The following is a 22924-nucleotide window of genomic DNA, read 5'->3' as shown; positions in this document are numbered from 1 at the left end:
CCTTGTGCTGTCGGCAACGAACTTCTGGATAGTTCCGAGCAAAAGCAGGCTTATGAGGATTTGACAGGAGACTTTCGTTTTGCAGCATGTCTGTGCTGTCTCATTTTGCAATAACAAAATTCAAGTGAAATAAATTTTTTTTTTCTTTCCACACTGCTTTTATTATAGCAGGGTTCAACTGTACTTGGACTTTCAGGTGGCCCCACAAGTTCAAATAATCGGTCAGCGACTCTAGTTCAAGTGTGAAATCTGAGCAAGTCATAACACTTGAAACGTAAAAAATAAATACATAAAGAAGGAAGTTTCACCAGTACCCTGTGGGCAAGGCCAATGGCGATGCAGCACTTTTCGCCAGGGTCGAGAATTTCTAGCTCGAAGTAGTGGTTCGTGGTACTGAGCGGACATCGTGTCTGTGCCAAGCCAACGTCCACCATGCTGGTACCGCGGCCCGAGTACTCCAATACCTGCAGAGCAAGTTAAGCAGAAGTGCATTACATATGTATGCAAATACTTCTAACTGCATATAGGGCAGGGGCGTAGCCGAGAGGGGGGGGAGATGATGGGGCTCAGCTCCTCCCCGAAATTTTTTCGTGCTGGCATGCACTGCCGACCAAAACAACCACTGGCGCCGGGAATCATTCTGGATTTTGTCTACAATGTATTTTTCACGCTCGAAACGACATTTCAGTACGAACACTGCGAAATCGGGCTGGATTTTGTAGCAAAGCCCTTGCACCTGGAGTCACATAACGCAGGGAGCCCCATCCGAGCACAAACTTTCAAGGGCTTTTCGATAGCAAGCAGGCGCGTTACGGCATCTCACAGCGGCCGCGCAATCTACGAAGCACATGTATTTCAATTCCGAAACATTACGGGTATAAAGTTCTCATAAACTTTTGACGCAAAAGGTGCACTGTCATTTCCAAAGGCGTGCTTTAGATTTTCAATTCTGGAACTTTATGGGTTTAATGTTCTTATAAACTTGGGCCAACATGCGCACACTGGAGCCCTCGTGTCCAAGCCGTTCCAGAAATGGAAGCAAGTGCTCGCAATCTTCCACACACACAAAAATACTAAATATCACTGTGACTGTCAGCTGGCAGCTGATAATTTTCTCCAAACATTTTCAGAAAGCGCACCCAATGTGATCAATCAGCTGGACCAGGGCAGGCAAAGTAAAATAAGAGAAACAGAAGAAACTTAACGGCCTATTATTGAGGCAGTTCTTTTTTGCGGGCGACGAGGTCTGGCTCTCCGTGGCCATAGGGACAGTGGTCCTATGGATTTAAGCAAAGCCCCCGATGAAAATACTGGTACTATTTTCAGAGCACTTCTTCGCATGCGAGCTGATTGTGGACAAACATATCTGAAGAAACATTTGGAAAGTTGCCCCAGTAATGCCTCGTATTTAAGCCCAGATGTACAAAATCAAATTATAGAAATTTGTGGCGAAATTATCAAGCCTAGATGCAAAAGTAAACGCTGCAGGTGGCTTCTCCATACTTGCTGACGAAACGACGGATATTGCTGGAAGCCAACAGCTTACTGCTTGTGTAAGGTACCTAAACAAGCATGCCAACGACATCGAAGGAGTGTTTTCAGTTTGTTTTTTTCATTCTGGGCTACAAGCGTTTGCAGATTATGTAATATTGTTTTGGTTACCTGACTTCTTTTTGCTTGATCTTGGTTTACTGCTGTGTATCGTTCTTTTCATTTTATTTTTGTGCTTCAAATGCTTATAAAGATGTATAAAGCTGCACTTGCCTTTCATTTTTTCTTTCTTTTCCTTCCTTTGAACTGTGCAATCAATCTGTTTAATATAAGTATATTATTTGATTTTCAAGTGCGTCTTTAAAATGTTCTGTATACTGTCATACTGCTGCTGCTGTACGGGTGGCACGGCCCAGTCAGGCAATGTTATGTCTTTAACCGTGCCCCCTAGGACAATTCTTATATTGTCCTGAAAACATCAATAAAGAAAAAAACAAAGAAAGAATAGATGCCCTCTCTCATTGCGACTGCAGGTTCTATGTAAATGTGTACAAACTGCTTCAATTCTAGTCACTCTTCCAGTGACCACTGCCAGCGCAGAGAGAATATTTTTTAACATGAGGTTACTAAAAAACTACTTGTGCTCTACTATGTCTGAGGAACGCATGGTTAGGCTGGCGCTTCTATACACCTACAGGGACGTCGGCATCAACTTGTCCGAAATTATTGACCGCTTCGCTAAACTTCCCCTCCGAGTGAAGTTTGTCCTTCAGATAGCGAAGCAGCAAAAATCAATGCAAGTAAAAAGCTCTGTTCCTTCAGGTCCAAAACTCGTAATTATGAAAACTTATGAGTGCTCATTAGCTTTTAAAACCGCAGAAATTTTCACCATTTATTCTAACAGTTAGCATCATGATCAAAATTATCATGTGAATACGAAAATTACGAAGACATCAATAACCAATTTTGACCCACTTTGCTCATTGAAAGCCCGGCCCCACGCGGCGTTTCCAAACAAACACACTCGGATATTGGGTAGTTCAACTTGCCGCATCATCTGTGGCTTTTGTTTGGCCTTTTTTGAACCGAAGCAATACCCTTCTTTAATTTTGGGTGCAAAATATTCGTTGCCACTCTGCAGGCAGTTAATTTACACATTTTCGAACCGATTTCTGAATTATTCCTCTATTATTCTACCCATATGGTGCTGCCGCGACCGCTGCATGGCCGAAGTACATATCACAATTTCTGCTATCATAGTTTTGTTCTTGCCTGGATCGTCTGTCTTTTTATGCGTAAAGTGTACTATCTGTGACTGTGCAACATGTTTATTTCTCTTGATTGACTATAATACAGTTGCATTTGCTTAAATACGTAGATTTATTGTAGACATATGTATATTTAAATATCTTGTTGCAAGTTTTTGTGTATACAAGCCGTGAACTATGTTTCCAGCGACACTTTTTTGCCCTTTATCAAGTTGTATCCTCACATTTGTATATTCCATTCTATCTTCGCATTTCTAATGTATATTTTGCATAACTCCTGCTTTTTATATGTACTCACTGTTGCGACTATAATCTCGGTGTAATACAATACATGACCGGTAACTGCTGCTCCTGCGTAATCTATTGCAACGAAGGACAGCATCATTGAGGTTTTTCACTGGCCATTGGATATGTACAAAAATGCAAACAAGGTTCTTGAATGACAAAGATTCATCACAATGTTTGTCCTCAACTTGTTCATTTCATGGCCTTTACGTTTTTCATATCAGCGGCATGCACTGCTTTGCTGGTTTCAAACTGATATAGTTCTAAAGTTTGTGTGATATTTTCTTTGCTTATTAAATAGACAAAAAAAGAAACGTGGAAGCATTGATATCAGTTATTTCTGCCACAAATTTTGGGACATAGGAATACATATATTCTTTTATGAAAAAGTACATATTTTACTTGACAGTGCGTAGCGTTCAAAAATTCGTTTGCAGCATCTAATATACAATGGCATTGGCAATGCAGTTATTATTCGTGTATTTGATCCCTCGACAAATTCTATAAAGAGGAGGCCGCACTGCAACGTGAGCCACCCCCAAACAAAATTTCTGGCTACTCCACTGATATAGGGGTAATAAAGAGCACACAAATTTATACTACAATGGTAAATTGCTCTCTTGAAAAGCTCCCTACATTTCTGTGGTAAAAAAAATATAGCTCATAATGGGCAAAAGTTAACATCGGAAGGACCATCTTGAATTTTATCCCCAAGCTGTGGTGCCAATAACATTTACGCAACACCACAGATTTGTGTGTTTTTGTGCATCTGGATTTTATTTTCCCACACAAAGAAGCCAATAAAGTTGATAGGTTGGGTTTTTGTTCACTTTCAAAGGCAACATAATTCATTTTTGTTAATACACAATTAGCATGAGGCAGTCAATGCCACAATCCAAGATGTCACAAATGTGACCATACAAGTTTTATAAGTACAGTTGTTGACTGATTAACTCAGACCTGATAGAGACCACCTAAAAGAACGAAACATTTAATTTGCCAGAAAATAAATGACTTTATTCCACAAGTAGCCAAAAAAGCTTCTGAATGCATTGCTGCTGCATGCACATGCTCTTGCCTGCAATCTGGCCGTCCGTATTCAGACTACTGTCATAAGAGTATGATCGACAGTTGCACAGAATGCCTACTCTTAGCAACCCAGATATCGGTTGGGCGCATTTTGATAGGCAAATGATCGCGTGTTTCTTCGCAACAATCAATTTCCTGGCGCTTCTGTCACTTAACTCTTTCCTTACCACGGCACTAGGCATCGGGCACTGGTGACCGAAGTTTTTGAGCGCCTATTTTAAAAAAACCGCTGCGCTCCTGGACTCGTAGCGCCATCTCAGTGATTGTATACAAAATTGAGTTTTCGTTTCTGCACGGTTCACATTTTTACCGTGCGGCAGGGATTTTAAAAGGGCGCACGAGCTCAAAGGTTGAGGTGCACTTGAGCGGCGGATGGCGTCAACATCCGGTACCGCACACACTCGAAAGAAAGCAGTTTATTATTTTTATTATCATTATCTATTATTTTCTTTATTTATGGCGTCTCCACTTCCCCTGGACAAGATGTGCTGCCATCAGTTTCGGCCAAAGAGAGATCTGGGCATTGACCTCGGGATGACGCTCTATAGGGCTTCGAAGCGGCTGGCGATACCTAAATTTTTTTTCGCCTGTCTTTTACAGCGGAGGTCGTTCATGCTACATGTATATTATAGACCACTTATAACGTAACCGCTTATAGTGCAGGACCGGATATAGTGCGGTCTTTTCAGAGTCCCGTTAATTTTTCCATAGCACTCCATGTATACACGTATCGCTTATAGTGCAGTTGCGGGAAACGAAATACCGGTTATAGTGCGGTTGCCTGGGAGTAGGGAAGTCAGCGGATACGGCGAACGCTCCCCTCAAACAGGCGCCCCAAGGAGTGCTCGAGGAAGAAAGAGAGACGAAGTGGAGGAGAAGGGCAAGTGGTGCGAACGAACAGCCAGTGAGGCTGAAACCAGAACCGTGAGTGCGAGAAAATATCACGGCGTGCATAGTGAGCGAGGGCCACGAAACTGCCAATGCCGGTGAACGCTCGCTTCACGATAACGGCAGTAAACGAAACTTCGGGGAGGGAACGAGCGGCGCCGGCACGGCACGGCGAAGAGCGCACGCGGAGACTGTGGAATGTGAGGGCGGCAGGGAAGCGGATTTCTCCTCGGCAACTGCGCCGCTTCGGTGGCTCCCCTCTCCCTCTCTCGTAGCTCCCTCACTTTCGACTGGAACCGTGCGCGCCCGCAGGTGCCGCCGCTGCAGCCGGCCCGGCGCCAGCTCCCTGAAGTTTCGTTTTCTGCCGTTATCGGGAAGCGGGCATTTGCCGGCGTGGGCAGTTTCGTTCGCAGGCCTGGGACAGCGCCGCTGCTTCCCTCTGCGCCGTAGCCGTAGCGTGCAAGGTGAACACGTGACTAAAAAGTAGAGGAAATATAAAGGAGGAAGAAGGGTTCACTGCCATTTTCTACGCGTGGCTACGGTAGCGTGGCTGAGACGTCGGCACGTACACGCATGTTCCGGCGCAACGCAGAATCGGCGAGCTTGCCATTTGAGAGGGTGAAATTTCCGCCGCGTTTTTTTTCTTTCTTTTTCTTTATTATTATATATTTTTTCTTGTTCGCGCGCGACATTGAGGGGGGTCTCCTAAGCTTTTACTCTATGGCGGTGCCGGAGCAATGCCGGTCGGAGGCGCCGCCGCGTGATTTGGTTCGAATTAACGAGATTCGACTGTAAATTGAATGCAAACGTTCTAGCCGCATTCCTCGCCTGTCGCATACGCGTGGCGGCTCGGTGCACATGTTTTGCATGTGTGCGGGAATTGAAAATTGTTGTTTGGTTATAGTGCGGTACCGCTTATAGTGCGGATATTCGCGACTCCGGCGACTTACGTTATAAGCGGTCTACATTTTAAACACCAATAAATATGCACAAACGCATATCCTTGACAAACCGACGTAGAGAATTTTTTTCTCTGAAGATATGTCTATCATTAGGAAAGTTTGGCATTAATTTCATTAATTATTTGTGTTTTGTAATTTTTATTACTGTTTTGTAATTACTGTTTCTGTGCCGAAATGTAATTTTGAAATGTGCCTTTAGTACTCATGTTTTTGTATATGATATTATGCTGTAAATATATCCTTTTCTTGAAAAAAATATTGTAAGTAGGACCAACCAAGAACTTGAATGTTTCACTATGCGTTATGTTTTTTCATAACTCAAAGAGTACTTTATGGGTATAATTCTTTAAAGAAATGTTGCCAAGGACATTTTGAAATTTCTCTAAAAAATTTTTGGGTTTTTTTTGTTCAAGAATTTTTTATTGGAATAGTATTTTTTGTATTTTTTAAAAAATAAATATTATTTGAAAGCATGTTCATTTACCTTCACTCTTATATACTGCATGACACTGTAAACTTATTGGCTGTTGCACAAAAAATAACTCAAACATACAAAAACAGCCAATTTCCCAGTGGTAAGGAAAGAGTTAATCACAGACCTCATTTGCATAAACATTGAGGGTCAAGTTGGCGCCACATGAAACTACTTGAAGAAGTGGAGGTGCGGCAAAGCTGTTCAAATAACTGATTAAGTTCGAATTATCGATCGGTGACTGTATTGCGTGTATCACAGGACGAACTGGCGAAGTGATTAGTCGAGGCGCAGGCTACCATCAATTCAATTCACGATTGTTGCGAGTGATTCAAGAAATTAGGAAAACAAAATAAATATTGATCATGTGCAGGACATGTCATAGTCTATAGAGAGCTATAAAGAGCGGCCAGAAAGTAATGACGATGGTCATTAAGTATGAATAATGGCATGTGAAGGTAAATTCTGTAGGTGTCGTCTATTTTAGGTTGTAGATATCAGCGGCATGTTGCTTATTTTCTCATCATAAATCAATCAAGTGTTAGATTTGGGTGCCCATCATTTCTTACATCAAACCTTCAAAAACTGAGTACGCGTTAGATTCGGAGGCACATAAGAATCACGTAAACATGGAAGTAAATTCTAAAATTTCACTACTCAAATGCCTGTAGTAAGTACGGAGGTGTTAAGCAGCCATTAAACTCACAGGTCCGTTGAGGTGGACGTCATGTAGCCGTAGCCACTCTTCCTCGTTTGAGTCGACGCACATGAGGGCATCCTCAGTGAGCGAGGACGAAGCAGGTCGCCCCTCACCCAGTAGCCGAACTTGCTGCCCCGGATCGCGCAGCACTATGGCAGGATGCAGACGCCCAGACACCAGGGAAGTGGACCTCGCCACCTGTAAACATTCTTCCCCATTAAGTGCAAATCTCACAAAAACCGTTAAGGCTCATTCACACTAGGCTGACACGACACCAATTTCGGTCTGCCGACTGTTGGCGACAGCGTTTTCCGTCCTGTAAACTGCTGTTGACCACAGTCAGCAGACCAAAATCGATGTCCTGTCGGCCTAGTGTGAATGAGCCTTTAAGGAAAATGCATCAAAATAAAGAAACAAGACCACACTTCTCTAGAACACTTCAAAAATTTACCAGCTTCACATACGATAGCTTTCCTGAACATTTGCTTATATAGGGTGTGGGGAGCACAAACGCCCATTTCCTCCTGCGTACTCCGTCGTTGGGTTTTCACGTTGCGAACGCATCAAGAGCCGGCGTAGACACCGGACTGGCACACAATGCCCTGTCCTGGTTCTCCCTCGGCTCTCGTGATGCGCGTGCCCTTGCCCCCCCCCCCCAAACTTGCGGGAAATGACGCACGAGGAGCACATTCCTCCCTTGAAGGTAAAAAGGTATACAAGAGCGTCACCGGAGGAGACACCCTCGCTGTATGGCGCCCCGACCTCGAACCTCACCAACGACCCAAGGGACACCTGCCACAACCCATGAGTGGCCTCGTTGCCTGACTATCATGCGCATTGAGGCAAGCCTATTTATTACCTATTACAAAGTGGACCTTCCCTCTTCAAGTGTTACTTATTGCTCGCAGCAATAAACATTGTTAGAGCTGATGCCGCTGGTTGCTTTATTCATCCGAACCCCACGTAGCTGCGATTACACGGGCTACAGGTTGGGGAGTACAGTGGAACGACTGTGTGTGGCTAGATCCGGAGCTTGCCTTCAGCCCTAGCCTCACGCAGAGCGGACCGAAACAAGGGACCACTAATGCATACCTGCCAACTCTCCAAAATTTTCCACAATGTTTACAAATTTGGGCCTGTTCTACGATTTTACGAATGTTACGTCATATTTTATGAAAAATAAATTAAGTTAGTGAAAAAGCTTTAGAGGTGTTGATAGATGGGCTGGTGCAAGATCGCAAAAGATGCATGCAAGGGATAGCGCATCATCCTTTAAGCTTGCAATGAGCTTACAAGCAGCAGTGAACTTGAAACAGCAAAGACTGATAAGTGACATACTGCTTTAAAATCACGACTTTTCCAGCTGTTGCCAATTTTGCCTGCCTCCACAAATTGTTTGAATGAACTTGCTCCATGCAGATACCCCTCTTGCGTCTTTTCACCATCAGGAGACTCTCCACAAAAACTTTGAAGATTAACAAACAAATTTTTTCGCTAACAAAATTAATTTTTCGAAACTTTGACATAAAATTCATAAACATTACAAAAAATTCGGGAGAGTTGGCGGGCATGCAGAAGGCTCCGAAAACAGAGTGCAGAGACCTAACCTCAATGTGATGTGATGCATGGACATTTGTGAAATATCAGTGAGAGCCATATTTGTGTGCAGCACAAAGTTGACAAACTATGTGATTAGCATTGCTGACACTCATATTTCCAAAAATGGTTGTTTGTTTTTCTCGATCTCAGATATTTCCCGCAGAACATTACAATTATTACAGGAATCATTAGACCAGAAAGGGTTAATAGTTTCACAGCGCTGCGACTCACCTCTTTGCCGTTATGGGTGACGAAGAAAGTGACGACGGTGCCCCAGTTGCGGAACCGCACCTTAGGGTCGAAAGAAAGTCCGCAGCCAACCCTGTCACCAGGTCCGCAGGCCACTCCAGGCATGTAGCTTTCACATTCCGATAGCCTGCAAAAAATGTAGGCACACTCATTTAGGTAACATCATACGGTCAATGGACAAAAACATGAGTCAACTTCCCGGAGAGAAGTTCCACCATGTCCTACCAAATGGAGAGGAATGGGGAGAAGGGGAACGCATTATGAGTGGTTCACTGCACTCAACATCCCGAAGCAACAATGAACGACATCGAAGTGGGAGACTTCATTAATTCTGACCCCCTGAGGTTCTATAAAGGGACACTGAAAGGAAAACTGTCAGCCCTTCCACTCGAGTGGAGATGGAAGACCAGCGAAGCTGTACTATGGTGGGAATCATGTATTTCCAATTATGACTATTAAGATGTGATGGTGTAGTTGGTTATTTGAACTATTAAAGAATGAAAAATATATATGATTCAGTGGTGTTCATTTATTTAGTGACCACAGGGACCATGGCCTTATGGTCGCTACGACACACCGCCATAGGATGTACGGCAAAGGTCACCAACGCCGCGTGCGTTCGGTGCGAATGCAAGCAAAACGCCACTGCCGTCGACAAAAGCTGTGCGCGTTGTTTTGTGTGACTGCACACAACCGCTGTCAAAACGCTGGCTACGTGACCCAACGGCTAAACGCCGTTGTTGACGCTGTTAGGGGAGAGGCGGGCCGAGAGCCCAGAGAGAGTCGGCGGCACAGGTGGCAGAGCCAGGCAGTGCTGCGCGCATGCGCCGCAGTGGGAGAGCGGGCACAGACACGCACAGTCTAGGGTGCCTCGATGCCCTCCTCATCCACCGCTCTCCTTCCACTGGTAAGTCGCGTTTGCTCTCCGCTGTGGGTTTGCTCCCCGTGAAAGCGCACGTCCCTCGCCCTCACGCGCTTTCACTCGCACATAAGTTGCATTCGCTCTCCGCCGTGTACGTTCGCTCCCTGTGAAAGCGCGCGTCCCTCGCCCTCGCGCGCTTTCACTCACACATACAGCATACAGCCAATGAGAGTATTTTTTTATTGCCGGACGCGACCATCGAAGAGTGAGCCCTTAACAGCTTCGCTGTAAAAATAATTTCAGTTGTATTAGTAAATTACCCTTGTACAATGGTAAAAAAGGCACTCTTACTATTAGAAGACGCTTGGTAAGCCAGAAGAGTCGCAAATACGAAAAGATGGGTGGCGACACCACCTCGAGCTTCCTGCACCCGCTTGCTCCAAAGTCCTGAATTCTGACGTCTGCTCAGGCCTAGTTAAATATTTATTGGTAAAGATGGACTACATCGTATTCTAAGAGAGTCAAAGACAGAAAATGGCAAGTTTAGATAATACTACACCACAACGCCCCAAATATGGGGGGAAAAAATATACTACAATTTACGTCGTCACACTGACATACCGACACAAAACTTTTAAAATGCAGGTTTGACCTCCATTTTTTCCTCTGACAATCAAGTTATTACCGCAAAATTAATTATTAATGAACACAGAGTTTTGAAAGAATACTTTATTGGTCTAAACTAATTAAGTGTTTCTCTTTATCCCTTTAACGTGCACCTAAATCCAAGTATACAAGCATTTTCACATTCCGGCTCCATTGAAATGATGCTGCTGTGGCCGGGAATCAAACTCACAACCTCATGTTCAGCAACATAGCGTCACAGCTACTGAGCCACCGTGGCAGGTGAGAGGATATGTAAGCACTTGTGTACTGACACTACTTCGGAGCATAATAAAGAAACCGCAGGCGGTCATAATTAATCCAATGCCCCATACTACAGATTCACTCATGCCAAAACTGTGGCTTTGGGACACAAGACACTTATTATTAGTACTACATTATTAAAATTACTAGAGTCAACTTGTGTCAATTCAAACACCTGGGATTGCATGTTCATATCTAAATTATGTGAAGGCTCTCCCTAGAACTGTAATAATTCCTGCTGAAGCAAGATGGTGAGGTGGACAAGTTTGTTATGAATAATCCTGAACATCTAACACAGAGAAAATAAACAGAAAAAAAAAGGCGGGAAACAAACAACACGGCGCTACCTTCTTACTATAGTAGCACTGTGTCGTCTACAATTTGCTAGAGTATGATGGTTACTTTTTTACAGCGCTGGGATGTTCAACCATCATTGCAACAGACATTGCATGCTTTGAGCGACCATAAAATTAACCTTGCAATGATGAATGTACACAGGGAAGTTGATTGACTGATTAGAAAACTATCCATCACCTGCCCTGGCTGATTCGGCAAGCAAGCGACAGTGCAGAGTCCCACTGGTGAATTCCAGCGCCAGTGGGGCAGAGGAATCCGAGCACCAGGTCGGCCGTTCCCATGCCGAGAAGCTCCACCTCAAAGTAGGCTCGTGATGGGCTTGCCGGTTCCACACCAACATACAAACCGGGGCTGCCCTCAGACATGGCATCATAACTGCAAAAACAAATGCACATGGAACAGACTGATTTCAAGACGAGTATCACTACATCATCGCTGCTGTAAAGTATGCCGGTTGTAGTAGTCCTAAGATGGATGAAGGGCAATTATGGTAACAAGCAAAGTTGTGTTTGTACCATGATTAATCCACTTAGACTTCGAGATAAGAAGGCAGGGAGGTGAGAATAAAAGCACTCTACCATAGGAGAGGGAATGAGGAAGCACCCCCCACTCCCACATTGCCCCTAAAGTTCTCTAAAAAAATGTACAATAAGATTCTCCGCAGCATTCTCCTGAATGTTGCTTCAAGCCAGAGTACAAGGGGAAAATAGTCCCTACTAGTGTCATGGCGCCGCAGGGCCACTGCACATGTACTTTAAGATGGCAAAACCGGTCTATTCAACTAGAAAGTTGGGCTGCATATGCTTTGAGCACATTTCTTTATAAAATACCCGCCAAAATCTTGGGTGTGTCTCTGTGTCTCGTCCATTTTGGCATCTGTAAATCATGAAGATACACGGGCATGCATGCGGACGTCACAACTGGCAATTCGGCTAAGAAAACCAAAAGATGCAATGGACTATTCTATAAGGCATGCCCACAATGCCAGTGAAATGTACACAAGCTTCCAAGTTGTTTTCGATGAAACTAAGCCTTGCTGCTGGGTGACTGGTGTCACATCGCTCAGTATTACAGCCCTACAACCACGCTGAACAACAAACAAGACATAACTCTCTCTGTAATGTCCACTCTTGCTTTGCTGTGCCCTTTTATCGTATTGCTACTTTCTGCAGTGTCGAACTCAACTTGGCACCAAACCAACGCAGTCAGACTCGCAATGCCTGTTTGCACAGCGAGTCCACACAATACCCTGCAGGTGAACACTTAGCATTATTTCAAGTGGCACTTTTGAAATATAAAAAGCACATTCATCTGTGTGTCAGTGCATTCAAAAGCACTGACAAACATTCTACGTAAAGAAACGATGGTGCTCTTGACAGCCTCCCATTGATCAAAAATTGCCCGAATAACTTTCAATAGTTGAAGTATATCGAATTCCTGAACCAAAAACAAATTGTCATTCGCTGTGTATAACAATGTACGAAGGCTCTACTAACCGTATGGTCTACACCATGAAATAAACCCACTACTGTTGCTCAGTGACTGACAATATCTGCTGCTGAGCAACAATCCACGGGCCCTATATAGATCACGCACAATAACCCCCACCCCTCTGCTTTTTATGACATTAGACCCAATAAATCAAGTGACTATGAAATACACGTTAACACATAATCGACTCTTAAAAGGCACCCTTCGCACTTTTTTTGTTTTTAGCGGCGCATGCTCGACAACTTTATGAAGCAATGTATAACGCAGAGAAAATATATCTAATGATGCATGACTATATTCACCATGTGCATAGGTTGCCTTCCAGGTGCAACGAAGGCTATATCTAAGGATTGGCAAAATGCGCTAGATCAGTTATTGCTCACAGCTCCATTTCGGGAGCCCTCAATAATGTAAACAAAAACACCGCGCTGTCACCTGCGCCCCCTCGACAGCTTCACGACCAAGGTGCGGTACGTTACAGCGGTACGTTACAATCTACGACAAGGCAGCGAACCGAAATGTCTAGCACAACGGCACAAACACACCCACCATTCGAGAAACGCGTACCACAACATGCGCCCTGTCAGGTCGGTTGCCTTCCAACGTATTGACAAAATGAAACCCACTGCACTCAACTATATGATAACTTTTTGTCGACGAACACGCAAGCTCACCATAACATGTCACCTTCGACTGTGATGTTGTCGACGAAGAGCTGTCTCATGTCCATACTCGGCTTCAAGGCTGTATCGCCCGTCGCGGGTACCCGGTGTCCCAGCTCCATGTCCGCCGCCAACACAGATCGCTCCAAGCAGAGCGAAACCACGGTGCAATACTACGAATGTGAAGGCGCAAACATCACGCTGTTAATAAGGGTCATGCCGCGTTTTGTGTAGCGTGTCAGCGTGACAGTACGCGAGTGCTCCTTCTTCGGCAGTTACGAATGAACGCTAAACATGATTTAGTAAGAGTGACGCATTAAACTAGCTATTATAAACAGACCCAGCAGCGCACCCATTGACGTGTGTCCCGCTGAGGCGCTAAAAGCGGAACGGCGATTTCAGGGTTTAAGATTGCGACAGAAACACTCAACACAGCGCGAGTCGGGAATAAGTAAGTGCGTGGGATTACCTTGTGGGATCACATCACAGCGAAAATTCAAGCAGAAATAACACGCAAATACGAACGTTTACATGCAACCGCACGCGATCATACAAACCGCACAGCCTGCACAGCCGCACAAGCAAAGAATGCAAAGGACCCAGCGGCAGCAGCGTTAGTTTCGAAAATTCAGAGAAGACTAGTTTTGAGGGAGACATTGCAATAGCTTTAAATTTTGCCCGCAATATTCAGAGCACTTAAATAATGCTCATTAAAAAACGACGCAATGCTTTTATTACGCCATGAAGCAAAATGCCGCGAAATTTGAATCGGGACTTTCTTCCCCAACAGCCGTCAGGATCAAACATGACAACCAAATATTGTAGCAATATTGCTCGCTTACTGAGACGCAATCAATTAACGTGCGCAATAGCGTGGTGATGTCGCATTAGTTCCGAAACAAACACTATTTCTTTATTGGCCGGCTTCTTAATTACGGTTCTGCTCCCGCACGGCCGTAACAAGGCCAATACCTTGGCCGTAACGTCGCCTAGCAACGGCGTGCTTTGAATGGACAACATCGCAGAAAACACGCGAGTGCCGTTGCACGCGCGTAACTAAATCCAGCAGTTAGCTCATGACACTCACGTCATTACATATGCAAATCATATATCATGGGTGCAGTCCAACGCAAACTGATGCTGTTTTCGGCAGGAAGTGCTCATCCGAGAGAACACGATCAACCAAAAACGTATTCGTGGTGAGGGAAGGCTGTTTCAGTTTTCATTATAGCCTGTTTCAAGAAAAACGCTCGCATTTTTTCAGGGATACCAAACCGAGAGTGGATGCCGCGAACTACACGGTGGAAAATGCAGTCGAGACAACTGTTACCAAATGTCCGGGAAACGTCAACGGACAACAGTTCGTCATACGAAATTGCCACGTACGTTCGTTTACGTTTCCGGTTCGCACATTAATTGCTACAAATAGGTGTGCTTGATTGTACACGAAGTGCTACAGAAAGCGAGTCATCTGATGTGCAGAAAAAGACAACAAACTTATATCAAATGAGAATACGAGGCCGCGATTCTTTCATGTTGTTGATCGGGTTGTATTCTTCCGTTGAGTAATTTAGTTATTCCTCTGCATTTCCGCGTGGTAGGGCACGTGAAATGTTGCATGATATGTCATCTCGGTCATTCATGAATATTCTTAAGACATCCAACTTTGTTGTGCTTTTAGGTATATTATAAGTTTACTATGAAGCAGTTCGGGCAATTTATATTCTTACATAATATTTCTTCTTCTTTTTCCGTGAAATAGTTAGAACACCATTCACAAATTCCAGAGCACCCCTGGAGAAAAACACTGCCATATGTGGCCTACTGACAGTTCCAATATACTCTATAACCCAAGTTCTAAATAGTGTTTTATGATATATCCTAAAATAAACTTCCGCACAGAACGCAAGTCTCTATGTACTGGATCACATCAACTCTGTGACTATTGATGACTGCGCCAACTGCAACATTGTCCTTGGCCCGACGCAGGGAAGGTAAGGCCCACAAGACCTGCGGTCTCTTATGCTAGTTGGCACATAATTTGGTGATGTGTATTTGCTGCATCTGCAGTGTGTTTCTGCGCAACTCTAACAATCTGCGGCTTGCGTCTGCGTGTCAACAGCTGCGGGCCCGCGACTGCTTTGCCATAGATTCTTGGCTCTGTTGCTCCACTCAACCGTCCATAGAATCCTGCTCCGAGATGCGATTTGGTTGTCTGACGCTGGCATATGAACAGTTCCCAGGCAAGTCAGCTGATCGCTAAATAAATTAGAGTGGCATGCATGCACATTGTGAATAATGAATTAATAAACCAGTGAACTAGACGCATACACAGAGACAAGAAGTGCACAGGATGATGCTGACAAGACCAGTATCATCCTGTGCACTTCTTGTTTGTATATGCATCTAGTTCACTGGTTTAATTCCTTGTTCACAATGTACCAACTCGCCCAGCACTTAGCCTTAATGCATGCACATGTTTCATTTGCCCTTAAACTCCCATGTTCTCTCGTTTAAAAGTGCATGAAATTGCTCAATCTTCTTTACTTAGCCTAGGTATTTGTTTCATGTAACATTTGCATTAGAAAAAGTATTAATTGTACAGTTTATTTTTCACATACATGTAGTAGAAAGACCTGATTAAGGTATCAGCAGAGAGTTCTTTGGAAAGAACATAAAAGTGTACAATAATATTCGCTGCACTGATGACAGCAAAAAATATGTAAGCTACAAAATAATATTCATGAGTGCCAAAAGCCAGCAGTTATTGTTGGAAGGAGCTCACATGCAGGACTCGTTACCTCAGAACAAAGCAGAGTGTGCATGAATGAGGGGGATTCCTAATATCGGTACAAACATGGAGCACAAGTACAGCTCGAATTCGGGGGCTAAAGAATTAAGATGGCACATGTGCATGCACTGTGCTGTACAAGTATCATTTGAGAAATTTATAAATAGCAGATGCATGTGGTTCAGCATGCCCAAGAAATGGTGTTCGTGCCTGATACTACACCCTGACCTCTGTTTTCAAGCCTTAAACATATGTCATACAGCCTGGTTAGTAAATTTTAAATATACTTTCACATTGCATAAGACCATCCCTAGTAGCATTCTCCACACTTTGTGTCGTCAGTTCATAACGCAAATTGGTACGAGAAGACATGCTTTTACCAATCAACAGGAAAAAACACGGTAAGAGAACAATAATTGTAGTGCTGATTTTGGCATTGTCTTCCGTAAGAAGTGCAGTACAATCCTAACTTTCACTGGTATTGGGAAAAAGGATAAGCTACTGCACAGCACCGCTCCACAATTTTTTTTTTATAAGTAGCCCTGTACAACCTGTTTTCATTTGTACATAATCAATGCAATTTGAACACTACTGTATTGCAATTTTGTGCATAATGTAAATTGGCCTCAACTAACCTCTGCCTGGGAATCGAAATGTATTACAGTTAAGTCTTCCTCTGCAATGTTTGCAATACGTGAAACAAAATGACATCATATAACACAATGATTTGCTCCTCCAGAGCAGCTAAAAAAGGCCCAGCTCAGTCCATTCAACAACCACTGGAGTGAAGTGTATGACTTTACTCCGACCGTACCAGAGCCAAACTGGTCACTGCTACCGCCAGAGGCAAGTGATGATTGTAGCATTCTCCTGGCAGAAATTTAGTGCACATGCAATTGTCACGTAGTCACCTTAACAAGCTGACATAAATGCATTTCAATAATAGTTATTTTGTTTCTTGAATCATTTGTGAATGTGGTCTGCATGAATTGTGGCCAACTTGTTGAGAGCTTTCGAATCCACAAGAATTGAGTATGCTGTAGAGACTTGAAGGTTGCATCGTTGGTCTCTGATATGCAGTGCCGTTGAAAATCCCAAATGCAATATCAGCATACACTCAAACACTAACAAATCAAAAACGACTGGAACACATTGTGTTTTCAGATTTATACCTGAATTTGTTCAGGCTTAAAAACATACATACAGGGTTATGCCAAGTTTAGGAAGAGCTTACACAGCGACTGCACATAGCGCACTCACGTAGTTATGCATGAAAAATGTTATTAATTTTTTCCTATTTGCAATTTCAATTTATGCCGAGGGTAAATGCACCGCCTCATGGAGTAGTTTATAGCTGTTGCGCAAACATATGGACATTTATTCAATAAATGACGGATATCTGCATCTAATGTCAACAATTTCCAGCAATGGGACACGTTGACCCAACAGACAGACAGACAGACAAAGAACTTTTATTCAGGTCCCGAGGAACTGCGTTGTCCTGAGGAACAGGACAATTTGTGTTATTAAGAGTGCTCAGAAAATTGTAGTCATATTTTTATCATGAAGCACTAAATTTGAGCATGTGACAAACTTTCCAGGAGCCTCCATTGTTGTCAGCAACTCTTTTTTTTTTCCTCACTCATGCAAAAAGAACAATAGGCACAGGGCATGTGAAAGTAGTGAAGTTGAGACTTATCCAAAGCAACTTCATCATCTTTTTAAGAAATATCAGCATGGCTTTACCCACGCACAAAATTATGTAAATATCTTTGTACAGTCAAACCTCAATATAACAAACAGATATTAATTCATTCATTTTATTTGTTCCTCACAACAATTACATATTGTGCTAGGGGCCAAGGAGAAAGGCCATTACTTGGTGGCTTGAGGGAATCCCTTAGTCCAGTCTATGTTATTCATGCATTATCAGATATAACGAAGTAAATTTAAAGCTTTTCTAGCCAATATTGGTGTGTATTGAATATACTGGATATAACGAAATTATTTTCATGTCTGATGCAACTTCATTATAACAAGGCTTGACTGTATATATAGTCCAGAAAAAAGGTACAGTTCCTTTTAGATAATTAGTTTTGAAGTGAATTTTCTACACAATATGTGTTCTAAGCTTGGAAACCAAAGCGAAGCCACAAAATACGTCAGCCTTAAGGATTAAAAAAACAAAAACAAAAAAAAAACACCACCACTCAATCTAAGTAAATTTGTCCTGCATTTACAAACCTCATTATAGCAATCTCAGTGTATTATTTGTAAAAATAATGACCCCTGACAAGATCTAATTATGAGGGCACATTTTATCATAAACTAGCTATTTGAACAGTCAACTTCACATCTACATTTTGCAAGCCTGTTAAGTTTAGATATGGAGAGCTCAGCAAAAAGTTCACCAACCTGCATAGACCATCGTCATAAGATAAATCCGATTTTCTGCAGCACAAATTCTGTCCCTTTCTATTGCTATAAACAATTAACAAGTGGAACCGCCTTCCATAGTCGCTGGTATCATTCCTCATAACAACCTGCTTAGATCAAGCCTAACTGGTAATTTTAGGGGCATAACATAACCATATCTCAAACCTGCGATTTCGTGGCATGAATGTTTCATTTGGTTTCCTTTTTTTCTCTACGTACTATGAGAAGCTGCGCATTTGCTCCATTTATTGTATAGCTTTTTAATGTATATATGCTTCTTTTGTAACCACCCTCATTGACATCCATAGACGTTTTATAATCTACTGTCTGCATGTCAATTTGCTACTTGCAATTATGTTTGTACCACTCCCCTCTGTAACGCTCACTTTGGGCCTCAAGGGTAACAAATAAATAAATAAATTGATTGATCAGTCAATCAGTCAATCAATCACTGAGAGTATCTCCTTGTTGGCTGAATAGGCAATGCCACAGACCCTGGTTGAGGCATGCCCTATGCCCATGAGCGTGGATCCCCAGACAAGTCATGTGCCGCTCACACTTGGACCCAGCTGCAAGCGTGATGTCGAGGCAAGTTTCACTGCTCAGTGAATGATGCCGTTTGCTTTGTTTTTTTTTTCTCAGCAACAGCCGTTATAAGAGCATTGTGGTGTCTCAGGTGCCCAGCAGAACAAAAAAGGAAAAGGATGGACAATGGCGCTATTCCGGCATCCTCCTCTTTTTGTGTTTTGCTTGGTGCCCGAGACGGCCACACTAAATCCATACCAATCAGCCCAAACTTTAGTTCTTCAGTATATTCCATCTACAGATGTGACGTTATTGTAGGTCGTCCTTGTATTTTGGCACGTTCGTTCGGTCGGTGAGACGTATTGCACGTATGCACAGTACGAGCAGACGAGGACAGAGGCGAGAGCAGCACTGTGTCGTGTCTCATTCTCACCTTTGCACTCTCTTACTCGCACTTGCATCATCCTTGTACGTCATTGGTGTAGAGGCTCTCCATTAACCTCTCGAGACCCTAAGGGTAGCTCAAGGGCATATAGTCGCCTCTCGGGACGGTTCTTATTACCGACTGGTATGTCAAGAACATGAAAAACCTATTTTTAGTTACGTACCACGGTTAGTTGCTGAAAGAATAATCTCCATGAACATGGACAAAGTAACCGTCACTTCGAATTTGTTGTGGTAAAAACACAGAGATCAAGATGTAACATTGTGTGCTGGGTTGCTGTGCTGATGCTGCATCTTGTATTTTCATGTCTTCTCACAATATAAGAAATGGACTTCAATGCTTTTCTTCGCCTGTGATGACACAGCAGTCAAGATCAAATCAGTGCTGATTTTCTCTAATGCTAATGGCATAAAGGCGACTATACCGCTTCCATACAAATCCGCAGGCATCACACTTCATATATGGGACAAATTTTTTACATAGTCGTTTCTGAGATAACCTTGAAAAGCATTAAGGGCAACATGCAATAACATTTTCCAGGAGCTTTGGAAGTCATCATGTGTCATCATAACAATTACAAAATAAAATACATATATACACGTTTTAAAGAAGGTTCTTCAGCAGATTTCAAATCTGGGACTTCTGCTTCTGCAAACTGACACTGCGGACAAGTGTGCAATCAGGGCACTAAAAATGCAATTATGGGGTTTTACGTGCCAAAACCACATTCTGATTATGAGGCACGCCGTAGTGGGGGACCACCTGGGGTTCTTTAACGTGCACCTAAATCTAAGTACACGGGTGTTTTCGCATTTCGCCCCCATCGAAATGCGGCCGCCGTGGCCGGGATTCGATCCCGCGACCTCGTGCTCAGCAGCCCAACACCATAGCCACTGAGCAACCACGGCGGGTAATCAGGGCACTGCTGAAGGGTGAACTGGAACAAGCGGGACATGGTGCACTCCACAGTACAGGCTCAGGAGCGTGGGCTAGTTGGTCATTGAACAGAAACACATCGTGCTATGTAGTACAGGTGAAAACGGACAGAACCCTTCCTGTTCTTATATATTGTCCGTTCTCTCTTGTGCCATGCAGAGTAATATATTTCTGTTCAGACGCCAGCACTGAGTTAAAAGAAGTTCACCTTTTAACACCCAAGCCCGTGCTGTACTTGGCCCACCAGTTTGTACCGACATTGCCAAGGACAAATCATACTAATTCATGGTGTACATTGCTTAGCCCTACGGTAAGGAGTCATGCAGGCCAGCTCGTTCTACCATTATCTGCTAGCTTTGGGCATTTTTTGCACATTATTTCATCATTTACATTGTTTTGCTGTCAAAAGTGTAGAGAATATTACAGCAGACTTTTATGTACACTGAGAAAAACTCTTTGCTTACATCTTACTCAGTGTTTCCATCGAATGCAAGGAATAAACCATATATTAAAATTGTTTTTTGAAGGAGAACATTATGTGCAGAAAATTGACGAAGTAGTGAAACTTGGGAAATTTCATGAAATTTTCCCGTAAAGAACTTGAGGGTTAAAGAGTTAATCGAAGTTTACAGCACAAAGTGAAACATACGATTGAAAAAAAAAAAAAAACGAAGCAAATGCCATAGTTCTTGTTTCTTAGCTCTTTTTTCTTTTCATATATCTTTTATTATTGCGCATTCACGCTGATTGATGAAGAAAAATATACCTCTATATTCTACTTGCTCTCATTTACTTATATACAGGGTGTTTTATTTTAGCTGTACCAAATTTTTAAAAATTACCTTTGGCAGATAGCACAATTCTAATCCTTGATCTAAACTACTCAATGAGGCAGCCATTACTTCCACGAGAAATCCAAATGCCTAATTGAATACTTAACAAAATTACGCTAATTAACTTTCTAATGAAATATTTTACGGCACATATCTTAATCTACAAACTGTAGCTGGTGAATTTCCAAGGTGTATCCACTTCGAAGGAAATTTCTGGGCTGCGCTAGTTTCAAGGTCAATTTTCTAAGTGTCCGATGAAATGCATTCGTGTTCCAGTTGCTTTTGTGCTTCAATGCATAAAACAGCGTTTTCTTCAAAAAGGTAACTGGAACGCTAATGCATTTCGTCGTACACTTAGAAAATTAGTACCTCGAAACTGGTTCAGTCCAAAGAATTCGTTCCAAGTGGACACACCTTGCGAACTCACCGGCTATAATTGTTAGATTGAAATATGTGCTATCATTAAAAAGTTAATTACCATAATTAGGTTAATTATTTACTTAGGCATTTGATTTCTCGTGGAAGTAATGGCCGCCTCATAGAGTAGTTTAGCTCAAGAATTAGAATTGTGCTATCTGCCACAGGCAATTTTAAAAATTTGGTGCAGCTAAAATAAAACACCCTGCATAACAACATTATTTTTTAATTAATCCCCCCGATTCGTTTATGAAATCCACTCGACTCTTGGCCAATCCCCCAGAATGGGTTCTGAAATCCACTCGACTCTTGGCCAATGCTCGCTGCTGTACAGTACCACTGCATCATCATTATCGTCTTCTTCTGATGAAGTTGACCACATGCTACAGCAGATGCTTTATGCAACTTATGTACACACTCAAAACATTGGGCCTTACAGTGCACTAGCTGCTATTGCCAACAATGTTTTGCAATTTGGGCAAAAACTGCAACTTTTTCTCTCTTTCCGTTTATTTGTCACAGAGATGCTTGGTGGTGCTCTTCTGGAACAACAATCTACGAGAAAACAGCATGGCTTTTGTGCGGGGTATGAAAGAAACTCAGGTAACACTTGAATCGCAGGTCTTTAATCAGTGGCTATAGAGACGGTTTTGGATGTGCCTTGGCAGTGGTGAGCCTGCGATCTTAAGAAACTTCTAGTCCTGTGCCCTATCAGCCTACAACGCCAACAAAAAGAAGTGTTTTCAAGTTGCCACAACGTTAGTGACACCTTTGTCTATGTTTTCAAATAAAATAAATGCACGTCCATACGCCTAAACCGAAGATACAGTCGAATCTCGATAATTCGAACTTGAAGGGGCCCAAAATATTGTTTGAATTAAATGAAGTTCTAATTAAAGGAAGCTCGTGGAGTGGGGGTGCACCGCTGCGTTAGGCGGAGCATGTACTGAGCTAACACACGAGTTCCGCAAGTGTGGCTTCACGGCAGCGCTGCTGTGCTGCTGTGAAGCCGCACTTCAGGGCAAAATTTGCACATAACCACACCCCGACTTTAGCGTAAAATATTTAAACCGAGGCTTTCTTTGCGAACTATGCAGCATCGCAGTTTGTGAAGAGAAGAGGGAGCCGCAGCCGAGCTAGAGAGAGGGAGGTGTTTTGTGTGCGTTCGAATTACAATTAATCTCTGCAATCTTGGGGGCTGCCCGCGTCAGATAACATGCCAGCAGCGGTGTCCTCTGT

At 43.0% G+C, this 22924-nt stretch overlaps 2 protein-coding genes across 3 annotated transcripts in view; one reads left to right on the top strand and one right to left on the bottom strand.

Annotated features, from left to right (window-relative positions):
* The window catches only part of LOC119433157 (SPRY domain-containing protein 3), a 35991-nt gene extending 22092 nt beyond the window's left edge, over nucleotides 1-13899 (bottom strand). Inside the window, exons 1-6 of one of the 2 annotated variants that reach the window (XM_037700295.2) lie at nucleotides 13772-13899; nucleotides 13315-13475; nucleotides 11327-11524; nucleotides 8986-9130; nucleotides 7162-7353; nucleotides 315-464 (exon numbers count right to left, since the gene is read on the bottom strand). In XM_037700295.2, coding sequence (XP_037556223.1) covers nucleotides 315-464; nucleotides 7162-7353; nucleotides 8986-9130; nucleotides 11327-11524; nucleotides 13315-13424 — 795 coding nt within the window. In that variant the 5' untranslated portion in view covers nucleotides 13425-13475; nucleotides 13772-13899. The remainder of the gene's footprint in view (nucleotides 1-314; nucleotides 465-7161; nucleotides 7354-8985; nucleotides 9131-11326; nucleotides 11525-13314; nucleotides 13476-13771) is intronic. The other variant, XM_049658839.1, reaches the window with a different exon arrangement.
* A 384-nt stretch (nucleotides 13900-14283) lies between these two features.
* On the top strand, nucleotides 14284-16978 carry LOC119432735 (protein XRP2-like). Its single transcript, XM_037699892.2, has 5 exons — nucleotides 14284-14501; nucleotides 14567-14684; nucleotides 15205-15296; nucleotides 15373-15545; nucleotides 16833-16978. Exons 1-5 carry the CDS (start codon nucleotides 14416-14418, stop codon nucleotides 16976-16978), a joined length of 615 nt encoding a protein of 204 aa, XP_037555820.2. The 5' UTR covers nucleotides 14284-14415.
* Nucleotides 16979-22924: the final 5946 nt, after the last annotated feature.

The sequence above is a fragment of the Dermacentor silvarum genome, chromosome 11 (assembly GCF_013339745.2).
Source record: "Dermacentor silvarum isolate Dsil-2018 chromosome 11, BIME_Dsil_1.4, whole genome shotgun sequence".
Classification (NCBI taxonomy): domain Eukaryota; kingdom Metazoa; phylum Arthropoda; class Arachnida; order Ixodida; family Ixodidae; genus Dermacentor; species Dermacentor silvarum.
Note: the sequence above shows the minus strand (reverse complement) of the source record. Positions and strands in the feature narration are given on the sequence as shown.